Here is a 12,471-nt window from a genome sequence, read left to right on the forward strand (position 1 = left end):
TAAATGTGCAAAAATGTCAACAATTGGGTTTTTCTGTCAATATGGGGTGCATTAATGAGGGAAAAAAATGAACTTAAATGATTTTAGCAAATGGCTGCAATATAACAAAGAGTGAAACATTTAAGGGGGTCAGAATACTTTCTGTACCCACTGTATATATAGAAAGCTATAGCTATTGGCACATTACTGTGAACCTGACAGAGTGCAGGAGAAAAGGGTGTATGTGTTACTGCCTGACTAAAAAGCTTTTTTTCTCTCTCTCTTTTTTTCACCCCCAAATTCTTTGCATATGTACATGAGTGGATTTCACTTCTTTGACTCTAAACATAATGAATACTCTCTCTGCCACAGGGGAAGAGCAGCGCTGTGGGTTAACACTAGGCTTTTGTATCCACTTTTTCCTGCATCATAACAGAAAGATGCTTTATATTTCTGGTCTCTGGTGTTTCTAGTCAAATTAATGCACAACTGAACCCTTTGCACATTTTTATATTTATATATTTTAAAGGTTTCAGTTTAATTAATTGAGTTGAAGTTATAATTTATCATGGCGGTGCTTATCGAATAATTAGGACAAAGGTGGATTGGATTTTGAGTCTCTTTAAGGCTGCAGTATTTTGTATTTTCCTTCTACTTCTTCTATCACACACTGACTTGAACGCAGTCATCTGTCACTTTCAGACACAGTCTTTCACCTGGCAATGTCCTGCTGTGACCCCTGTCACCTTTCAGTCGGGTCACCTGTTACCCCTCACCCCGACTCTTGAGAGGTCCCCAGAGAGACACACACACACACACACACACACACACACACACACACACACAGAGAGCAGACAGAGTTCTTTGAGCTTCTGAAACGTGTGTTTCAGCTCTTATTTCTCTCTCGTATTCACTCTCAGTGGTACTTAATCCTCCATTCAGTTGGGATCGGCTTCATTAGTGTGCTAGAGCAGTCTCCATTTGTTTATCATGGAGGAGGACTGCAAAACAATACTGGCAGAAACAGGCATTACCATAAATATTTTCATATGAATTCAAATTGTTTCAGACTCACAAACACTTGTATAACTCATGCACACAGCACTTCATGACTCATCATTGTCTATTAACTTTGGACCGCACAGTCTCCAACACAAGGCCTCCACCCCATTATTGCTCTCATATGAATGACTGTTTTAGAGCGTGTATAAACACTTTTGAGCTTGTTGAAGGAATGTTGTCCAAAAAAAGAGGTGTACTCAGTCTGTCTTTTTCTTCACCATCTAAGTTATACACATTTATTTAGCCAATCTCCTTAACAATGAGAATTGCTCTGTACCACTGTGATTTGAGTTTTGAATTATGAAACCAAACTATTACTATTACTTGTGTTACGTTTATGCCATCAGTTCTAATCGCATACACATGGAGTTGTTTTTGAATGAGTAGTCTCCTATGCTGGCCAAAGCTTAATGTTTTGTTTGTTTCTTTGAGCGAATCATCGGTACAACCCTCCCTTCTATTCAAGAACTGTACTTATCCAGAGTGAGCAAAAGGGCTGGCAAAATCACCCTGGACTCACATCCAGCACACTCCCTCTTTGAACTGTTGCCATCTGGTCGACGCTACAGAGCACTGAGCACCAGAACAACCAGACACAGGAACAGTTTCTTCCCTCAGGCAATCCATCTAATGAACAATTGATAATAACTGTGGAACACACTACACTTTATATTTATTTTTATATTTATCTAACACACATACTTAATGTACACTTAAATTTTGCACATAATATACCTGTACATACATAACTGCTTTTTGTAATATACCTGCCTACAATTGTCAATTTGTATATTGTCATTCCTTACCTACTTATTTGTATTTTTTGTATTTTTTATTCTTTTATTATGTGTTTTATGTTCTGTCACTGGCATTATGTTGCACTGCGGAGCTTCTATCACGAAAACAAATTCCTCGTATGTGTAAACACACCTGGCAATAAAGCTCATTCTGATTCTGATTCTGGTTTAGAAATAAAAATTTGAACAGCATTTATTTATTTACAAATTAAGTTTTTATGTAATATAATTTTTTTACTGTCATTTTTGAATTTGACATTTAATTAAACATTGCTAAGTTAAAATTAAAATTGTAATTTTATTTTTGGTAACACATTATTTTAAGGTGTCCTTGTTACGCATGCACTTACTATTATAATTACAGTTGTACAGTATATTATTAATTTATATAATTATAATTAATTAACCCTAAGCCAAACCCTTATCCTAAACATAACCTTTTAGTAAGTACATGTAGTTAATTAATGTTACTCAGTACTTAAATGTATAGTTACACTAACAAGGACACCTTTAAGTGTAGTTTTTTTTATTGACCACATTGTTTTGAAGCCTAATGTATGCATGTTCATTTTTAGAAAAATAGAAAAACTAAAGTAAATGTGTATCTTCGTTTAAATCTTGACATAAAAACAACTTGCAGTTTAGTAATTAAGTAAGAAGTTGATTCAGTAACCACTCTGAATTAGGTAGTTATTTCAGGGAAAGATAAATAAAGAATTATTCAAAAAGATAACGCTTGGATTTGTGAATCATTTTGAATTTTTCATTAAAATAACTTAAATTACCTTATTGAGACTGTACTCCTAACTCTGCATGTTAGGATTTCTTGCCATTTATTTTTTTCTGTACAGTGTCTGTTTATCTCATTCAAACTTTTAATGCACCTTCATAAAAAAAAAAGTGTTTTTGTCCACCTTGTTGCTGAAGATTCAGAAGCAGTCATGATGAAAACATGAGGACAACCCTTTAAAGCCAACATGAAAGGCCTGTTTAAACAAATTAAACAAAATGCATATGTAACTCATAATCATTCTTAATACTTATCTTAATGTTTAATGAAATATATGGTTTGCTTCTGATACTTAATAAAAAAATAATATTGCTAGAATAGTAAAAAAACAAAAAAGAAATTTTCAGGCCCATTTGACTGGAAATGAAAAAAAAATCTGTACTACAAAAATAAATAGATTGCAAGGTATTCTTTGGATACTAATAAATGTGGATTCTTGTTTTCCAAACAGCTGTTCAGATTTCATCAGGTTTTCACCTCACATCACTTCAGTATGTGTTATAAGAACACATGAAATACAGCCCTTAAAAGGAAAGGGCATCCAGCTGACAAATGAAACTGTAATGAAAATGTGTTTGTTGTATAGGCCTAGGTGTCATATTTAACCCCTTCTGACTTTTGCTTGTGATGCTCAGGTGATGAGTGAAGATGGAGGCTGGATCGGTGGTGCGTGCCGTGTTTGAGTTCCTTCCCAGTGTCTCTGAAGAACTCCCACTGTTCACTGGAGATGTCATTGAAGTGCTCAGCGTTGTTGATGAATTTTGGCTGCTTGGAATTAAAGATGGAGTCACAGGTAAAGTCATGTGAGGATTCACATTACATTATCTGTCTGTGATAATGGTTTTCATATCTTTTCATTCTTTCTGCCTTCAGGCCAGTTTCCTAGCACTTTTGTGGAACCTGTTACAATCCCAAGCACCAAGACCGGAGAGAATCTGTATGTGTGCATCAGTGATTTTAACTCCGTGGATGCTGGAAACTTACCACTAAAGAGAGGTACATACATTATGCTCTTAGTTATTAAACATGCATGACATTTATCCCGGTTCATTAAAGGTTAATAATACAACAAAAGGAAAATGTTAAAAAATTATTAATTATGCTGATGCAAAATGTACTTTTCATGCTATTCCAAACCTGTATGGCTTTTTTTTTCATGTAACAAGTCAAAGACATAATGGAATCCCCATAATGAGACTTTGGAGATTGCGAAGCAAAATTTTGCATTTCAAAAAGCTATTGTATGGTTTCCAGAAGACGTGTGCTTCACGAAAAAAAAAAAATCATGCAAGTTTGGAACATTAGGGTGATTTATAAATTAAGACAGAATGTTTTTTTTTAACCAGATGTTGTTTTAACATAAAGATGTATAATCTATACATAATGTCAATTTTCAATAGGTGATGAGTTAAATCTCTTTGAACTGCCCTTTTCTCTTTCCATCAGCATAAATCCTGCTTGCTCAGAGTGACGTAATGTCATATTTGAGAGGTAGATTTCATTTTATACAGTAGACAGTAGAGCCCTAGATCGTAGATTACCTTTACTGTAGCCACAGAAACAGAGAAAACACACTTTAAAAGAGGAGTTAGAGGTTTATGTTTGCAGTTTTAGTAGAGATGTTAATCAAAAATGAAAGTTCTGGGTCATCAATTATGTTTTATCATGATGTATCCAGTTTATTGTCTATTTTGATCTACATATGGTCTATACATATCATCAGTTTCCAGAAGCGCTGATCCCAAGTCACCACTAGAGGTCACTAGTTGTGTGTTTACATTGTGTAGAACAAACGAGTCATATTCCCAAAAGGCAATACAAAAAAGTATATTTTTGTATTACTTATCTGTTATTCCTATCTGTTTGGCAATGTTTTTTCTTCTTTTCACTGCTTACTTTGGAAAATGTTTCTTTGTGTTAACTTTGATCTTCTGTATGGTACATGCATCTGTTGCTTTAGATGTTTGTAGTAGTCAGTACTGATCTAATGTGGAATCTGTGATTTGTCCGGCACACACTTTATTTTTATGTAAAAACACAACGGGATGAATTTCGTTTCCCCTATTATGTCAGTGAGGATCATATACGCTGTTCTAGTTTATGAGTTGAACACAATGGGAGGCGGAGCGCGTTTATGTGGAATGTGGCCCTTGTGACCCTAATGGACATTCTGGCTCCTGTTGATGTGTGTGTGTGTGTGTGTGCTTGTGTGTTTGCTAAGTGAAACTGACCACACCAGTGACTTTACCCCCTTGCAAACTGACTTGAGGTCAGAGGTGAACTTCACACAGCACTACTGCTATTTACAATGACAGCATAAAAAAAATATATATATAAATTGCCTTTTGCAGTGGCTGTGAATGTATGTGTCAACACGGCTACTCAGCTGCTAGTTTAATTTTCATTTACAATTAATGCATTTAGCAGATTCCTTAGCATGGATGCAATTTAGAACAGTATGCTAATTATACAAATAAGTATTATCTAATACAAATAAAACTAATACATATAATACAAAACATAATCTGTCTAAATCTTATATAAATAATGTTCATTTTAAGCTTCACAGAAGTCCTGATGTTCTCATATGTAGAGGAAGTTGTTTACACTATTTGGGTGTGAGAAAAGTCAAATGCATAGTTCTGCTGGAGAGACTGTTGGGTGAGGGTGACCAAGGGCACTGTGGTTGTCAGTCAAAGGGGACAGTTCAATTGTTGGTCTGTGTACACATGCAGATGGTCATCTTTTGCATTTGGCTCTTTTTTTTTTTTAAAGGGTCTAGTGTCAATAAGATTGAATTATATGAATAGCGTATTCAGACTTGTTTTCAGAAAAAGTGTCTTTAAAGATATAGTTCACCCAAAAATGATTTTGTCATTCCAAACCTGTATGAGTTTCTTTTATGTTGAACACAAAAGATGATATTTTGAAGAAAGCTGGTAAAGCTGAGGTATTTCTATACCTACTGTGGAAGTCAATGGGGACCAGCAACTGGTTCTTCAAAATATCAGTGTTCAACATAAGAAAGAAACATACAGGTAATAAATGACATGAGGGTGAGTAAATAATGACAAAAAAATAAAAAATTCTGGGGTGAACTACAGTGGTGTTCCTTTAATCACTGCATTGTTTTTAAGTATGAACAAGTTAAAATATGCACATGCTATAAGAAAAATACACTTATTTTCATACTAAGAATTAATTATCTTGTTTATCTAACTATTATCTCTTTTTAAATGTTTATTAATTTACTTATTTTGATTAAGGCAACTGAACTGAAATGAAATGGCCTAGATGCTATCATTTCATAAAATAACCACATAAATAAATAGATATATTCAAGATACTGTCTAGCTAGACTAAGTAAATGTATCATGTTTTTAGGATTTCTATATATTTTTTATAATAGAAAAAACAATAAAAACTCACTATGAAAGCAGCAAGAAGTGTTGCAGTGCTTCCCTAGATATTAGCAGGGCTGCTGCTTTCTGAATACCTGCAGAGGTCTCATTAACATATGCTGGAAAGTCAGTCAGGACAGTTTTGCAGTAGTTGTTACTGAAAGATTCAAAAGAGTGTCTTTGGTTTCTATTACCAGTATTTGTTGAGGATATTTTGATCCTTGTTATCCTGTTGCTTATTTTCTCCTGCTCTCTCCTGCTGTAGGTGATGTAGTTGCTGCTGAAAGCAGTGTGGATGCTGTGTGGATGAGAGGGCATAATGCATGGGGCTCACGTGGGCTCTTCCCCATCTCTTGCGTTAAAGAGTTGGAGCTTTCCGGGCAATCTAGGCAGCTGTCAGAGCGCAGTGCAGCTGCCCAGGCCTCCGAGCTTCCCCCACATGCACTGGGCCAGGCCTTTGCCCTCATGAGCCTTCACGCCCAGCTGGATGAGGAGCTGGACTTTCGCGAGGGTGATGTCATCACCATCATAGGCCTGCCAGAACCCGGCTGGTTCCAGGGAGAGCTGGACGGCAGAACGGGAGTTTTTCCTGAGGGCTTTGTGGAGCTGCTCGGTCCCCTGCGCTCACCTATGGAGGAGCCTGAACCTCAGACCTTACAACAGTATCCAGCTAATGGCATGGAGGAAGAAGAGAGGAGGGAGGAGGAAGAGCAGGATGAGGAAAATCCAGAAATTGAGATTCAACAACGGCAAGAGGAAGAAGAGGAGGAGGATGAAGGAGCTGTATATGGTATTGCGCTTTATGAATTCCGGGCACTTGAACCAGGTGAGCTGGACTTTGATGTTGGTGATAGGATCCGTATCCTCACCACGTTGGAGGACGGATGGTTGGAGGGACAAATACATGGCAGAAGAGGAGTTTTCCCTCATCGATTTGTCAAGATGGAAGGGCAGCTACAGGTTGTCCCACAAAGCGAGACTTTAATTAGTGAACCTGAGAGAGAAGAAGATTGTTACACTCCTGATTATACCTCAACTCAACCAGATTGCACAGTGCCAGAATATGGGCAGGAGTGTGATACGCAGGAAGACCACACAGTGTGGGACCTAGATTACTTTGAGCGCCGGGAGGAGGAAAGAAAGGATGACCATGTGCACATGCACTCCGATCAAAGTTCTCAAGGGAGAGGAACTACTCTAAATCAATCACAGGTTCATCCGGAAGAAAGAAGGCGAGAAAGACCTCCACCCCTTCAGGCGCAACCCCGCAGGGCGAGTAGCTCAGTCCAAAGTACCAGAATGGGCAGTCCCAATCTGGGTAGACCGCAGCTGCCCCCTAGGCCGAGTCTACAAGCCCTCAGCAACAGAAAATACAGCACCAGTTCTCACTCCAGTTTACGAGAACCTCCTCCAGCACCCATCTCAAGGAAACAAAGTCTAAATCCTCCCACCAGAATCTCACCTAATTCCACCTGGACAAGAAACAGTGGTAACTATGCATCTCATGACAGCAGAAACCCTTTCAACAGTAAAATCTCTGCTGAGAAGAGCAGGCAGAAGAAAATAACTCGACACGCAAGCATCAGCAATGCAGACCTAATGTCTGGTGGCCTCGGCAACAACTGGCCATCGCCTCAGGAACAGGGTTCAAATGGGTTACCAACGTCTCGGACACTGGAGACTTTGGCTGTGCCGGCTGGGGATCTTGAAGCCAAACTGTCTCAGCAGCTAAGAGAGTTTGAACGCAGCTTGCCAGGTCGTGGCAATGGAGCCACAGAACAGAGCCAATGGGAGGAGGTTAGTGGTGGAAGGGGCAGTAAAGTTTCCCGCCACTTCTCCATTATGGACTTCAGCAATGAGAGTGACATAATCCGTGGCTCCTCCCACTCCCCGATGGAACATTTGTTGCCCACCAATTCCTCTCCATCTGGCTCCGCCTCATCCTCTCTAGAGAGGCGGAAAACACTACGTCCACCTCCTCCTAGACCACGGGTCCTTAGGCCACCAGCGCCTACGAAGTCGCATCGTCCTCAGACCAATGGACGCATTGCTCCTCAGCCTTACAGGCCTGCACGTCCAGCGCCACGCCCACCTCCTCCATTCTCACGTACCAATGCTGTGATGCCAGACCCCCATCCACCCATCTCCAACCCATTCTATATTTCGCCAGAACAGAATGAGCTTGTTGAAGAAGTGGAAGATGCAGAGGATGCTCTGGAGATGGAGAAAGAAATGGAGAGAGAAAGAGAGAGGGAACAGGAGCAATACAGGTTACTCTTGAGGTTGGAGGAGGTGGAAAGAGACATTGATATGTACTCACACACAGCCCAGGAGCTGCAGGCCATGCTGGAAGAAGAGCAGGATGAGACTTCGAGACAACAGGCTCTTGAGAATCTGGAATTCTGCACCTACACCATGGAGACGCTGACCCTTGAACAGCAGCAGCTACAAGGTAGTCACTAATTCCTCTCTTTACCCTCACATCAGTGTATGCGTTGTGTTTTTACAACTGTTACAGATACAGATTACGTTCAGTATCTGCTAGCTGCTATTTATTTATTTACTCGTTTGTTCATTCTAAATTAGGAAGCATGCAGCATTTAGCAGTTTTATTATTATTATTATAATTATACTGATGCATGTTTCCCCACTTGTTTTTCTCTAGGTAATAATTGGTTTAAGTCTGTTTCTTGACAATAATACATAATAATGCCAAGAAGAAGAAATTATTAGGGACAAACAAGTGACAAACATGCGTAGTAATAATAATGATAATAATAATATAGTAATAATAATAATTATTATTATTAGAAATTATTATTATTATTAGTAGTAGTTGTAGTAGTATAAGTATTATTAGTAGTATTAGTGTTATTACTATTATTATACGTTATAATAAAATGTTTCTCACTTTTGTATGAATGGCAGCTGTGTACATTTTACCTGTTTTACCTGTATTGGACTATTCTGTAAACTTATATATAGTAGCAGGAATCGGGCAGCAAGTGAGACCGATTCTTTAAGCTCCCTGAGGATTTGTATTTCCACATAAACCACTTCTATTTGTTTTATGCAGGTCACACTCTATGACAAAACAGAAAAGCAGCTAACATCATTTCTAGGAAACAACCTGTCAGCTGCTCGTTGTGTTCAGCCATGCATCATTTTGAATTGAATAACTGGATATGTATTTGCATATCAGCATTCTTGCTTGTACAATATCCACAATAATTAGCCACTATCCTCTTTTGAGGTCAGATTACATCTTGAATGTTAGAGGTGTTCCCGATGAGTGCTTTTGATATGCTACTGAATCATCACCCGAGACAAAGTTCACTGTACTGGGTGTGTCGATACTTTTATGTTTATATTCTCCATACCGTGTCTGTCAGTGTCAACATAACTTATTTCCTAAGAAGTCTGTCATCTATATCAATATGCATTGGCTAGTTAGCACATCTCAAAAAAAACGTTGTCAATTACATTAAAATCTAAATGAGGAATTATGAGCCTCTGTTCTTCTAATGCTTTCTCAGCGATGTTATGTAATATTCAGCAGTTTCTCATAAATGGTCTCTGCTTGACCTTCACACCTAACCAGGGAATAGAACACACCCAGTCATAGCATAGGACTGAACACATGATAGGCGGACCTTTTTCATAAAGGATAGAAACTACTTTGATTTTCCAAGTGGAAAGAATCAGTAGACAGTGGCGCTTGGGAGTATCATGTCTTTGTACAGCATTTGTTAATGTCTGAAGAGTGGCATTGTGGCCATGATTCACAGTACATTAGAACATCATCTAATCCCTCTGTGCCAGATCTCAGCCTCTCAGTCTTAGGGTGGAAATTTTAGTGCTGTGTTTGTGCAAGCTTCATCCACAAATACTGAAGTAACAGTTTCGCCCACAATCATAGATTGTCTGATGTTTACGTAATTATCATTTAAATTATATTACCTTATAATTGCTTTAACATGGGTTTATTACCCATGTGTGATATGCTGGTCTTGTTGGCTACACTTTTCCCATGTACATATGAAATACATGGCCTCTTTGCACCCGTGTTCTTGCTCTCTTTCTCTTGCTACATTTCCTTACATTTCTCTCTGCATGTCACTTTACTCCTAGAATCACTGTCTCAGTTCTCCTCGTGTTTTTAGGTATAGTAGTGGACATTATTACCATAGTAATCAAGCTTTTTTTGGAGATCATGGGCAGCAGTAGTTTTAGAGCCAGACTCTGGAGCTCTTTGGTTCAGCCTGTGGTGCGTCTCTCAGCACTTTTTGGCCACGTTCTTAGAACCAGAACCACACATGCACAAGGTAAGACTTAAGCTGAGATAGAGAGGGGTTGACTGTGTATTTCTTAGTATGTGGTATTACAGTTTTAAAATATTTTTTTTCCCTTTTCATGTCATCGATTTTGTAATTAGACACTATTTCAGAGCCAAGACAGTGATTTTTTTATATTTTTGGTATTGTGTTTTTGTGTTCACAGCTCGTGACACCATTATGTGTGTCACATACACTGTTTGCACACAGCTGTGTACACATCTTGCTTGATAAGTGTAACCTGCTTGCTAGTCACAGTCATCTGTTTTCAAGTATAAGGGACAAGGAATTCCATTTGAAACTTGGATCTGGTTTTAGATTTGATAATGAGTTATTTTTAAAGCAAGGAGCTGGATCAGTGGCTCGCCAGGAGTGATTATCAGGCATAGTGATGCATGCCTTTGGTTTGGAGCACTGCCCAAGTCTTGGTGGACATCAGTTGTTTTCTGTGACGCCTGTATGTCTTGGACTAACTGAAGTGGAGCGGCGCAACACTGTTTGTGTATGTGGTTGAATCAGCATTCATTTAAAATTCTTTATTCCTATTAATCATTCTTGCTACACTTACTCTACACAACAAAATTTTCAAATCAAAAGAATGTTTGTGGATTTTAATAAAAATGTATTTACACTACGCAGTAGACTGTTAATTAAATTAGTCCCAGGTTTTCATTTAGGGCTGGACGATATGACCTGAATACAAAATTTATTTATTTTTATCCTCATAGTAAATATTCTCAACTATTAAAGTTGGGAGATATTTTTTCTAATGAAAAGTGCATTTCTTTGTGATAAAAAACAATTGAAGGAAACACAAACTATTTATGGTTATTTATTGAATATTTCAAACAGTTGAAATCAAAGCACACATTTCTTGTAATGTAAAACATTTTATGAAAGTCAAATTTCAGCTTTAATGTAAAAATTATATTTTCACATTAGAAATATGTAAAAAGCATATTTTTACACTGCTTTTGTTTCTCTCTATGCTACTTCCATGCCACTGACTGGACAGAGGTCACGTGACTACACACACGCTAGCATGTTGTTAAGGGGAAAGTCAAGGTTGGCAATTCGGGTTGCTGCTGTGGGTTTTTTTAGCCTGTTTTTTTTAAACAAAGCAATCAAATTTAATTAAATTTAATGGAATTTCTGTTTCAAATAATGTCCCATTTTCAGTGCTTGTTAGTATAGCAATGTGTGTCATATTGAGTCATTGGGTGTCATAATGGTGTCCGTAGCATAATTTCCTTGTGTGTATCTCTTTATTCATTTAGCTAGATGTGATTTGTGTGTGTGTGCGTGTGTGTGTGTGTGTGTGTGTGTGTGTTTACATTTATTATAACAGGGTGTGTTTCTTAACAGGGAGGGTAGAAACAAAGGTTATTTATTGTTACAGTGCAGGGAGTCAGTCAAGAGCCTATCAGCTATGGAGTTGTACTTGCTGAACAGCGGTTTTCTGCTGAAGGGAGGAGACAAGCTTCTTATTTCATCATCTCTTCTGGAATGGAAGAAAAAGCAAAACTGGATTTTGGAGTAAGATAGGATTAAAAGTTCTTTGAAACTGAATTGGGAAAGAAAGAAAGAAAGAAAGAAAAAGAAAGAAAGAAAGAAAGAAAGAAAGAAAGAAAGAAAGAAAGAAAGAAAGAAAGAGAAAGAAAGAAAGAAAGAAAAATAATTTTGTTTCTGGGAACAGTTCTTTCCATTGTCATGTTTTGGAAACATAGAGTTGTGATTTTGGTTTTGACAGGCTCATTTATGAGTGTATTTATGATTAAGTGTCTCATTCTAACCTTCTGTTGCCTTTTCCACAGCTCTTGTTCTAATTGGGATCTGTTTGGGTGCTCATAAAAAGCATCAAGATCTAATTTGTGTCCTGGATCTAATCTCCAGCTCCCAGCTTTTCTGTGTCTGTCTCATGCACGAAAGCCTATTCAGGTTAACAGAAGGCTCTTTTAAGAGCTGTATGTTCCCATCGCCTGCTGGAAAGGCTGTGAGGGATTGGATGGAATGCTAAAAACAGAGATGAGAAGAGTGGCATGTGAGACTTGTGTCCTCACCAATGTCTCGAGCATGCATCTGAATGCTTCGTTGCTGTAATTACTTTT

General features: G+C 38.0%; 1 protein-coding gene across 2 annotated transcripts in view; it reads left to right on the forward strand.

The window, feature by feature from the left end:
* The window catches only part of dnmbp (dynamin binding protein), a 50,626-nt gene that overhangs the window by 15,291 nt on the left and 22,864 nt on the right, over positions 1 to 12,471 (forward strand). For both annotated transcript variants that reach the window (XM_059532549.1, XM_059532550.1), the window contains exons 2-4: positions 3,264 to 3,421; positions 3,502 to 3,624; positions 6,295 to 8,481. In XM_059532549.1, coding sequence (XP_059388532.1) covers positions 3,277 to 3,421; positions 3,502 to 3,624; positions 6,295 to 8,481 — 2,455 coding nt within the window. In that variant the 5' untranslated portion in view covers positions 3,264 to 3,276. The remainder of the gene's footprint in view (positions 1 to 3,263; positions 3,422 to 3,501; positions 3,625 to 6,294; positions 8,482 to 12,471) is intronic.

This window comes from Carassius carassius, chromosome 40 (genome assembly GCF_963082965.1).
Source record: "Carassius carassius chromosome 40, fCarCar2.1, whole genome shotgun sequence".
Classification (NCBI taxonomy): domain Eukaryota; kingdom Metazoa; phylum Chordata; class Actinopteri; order Cypriniformes; family Cyprinidae; genus Carassius; species Carassius carassius.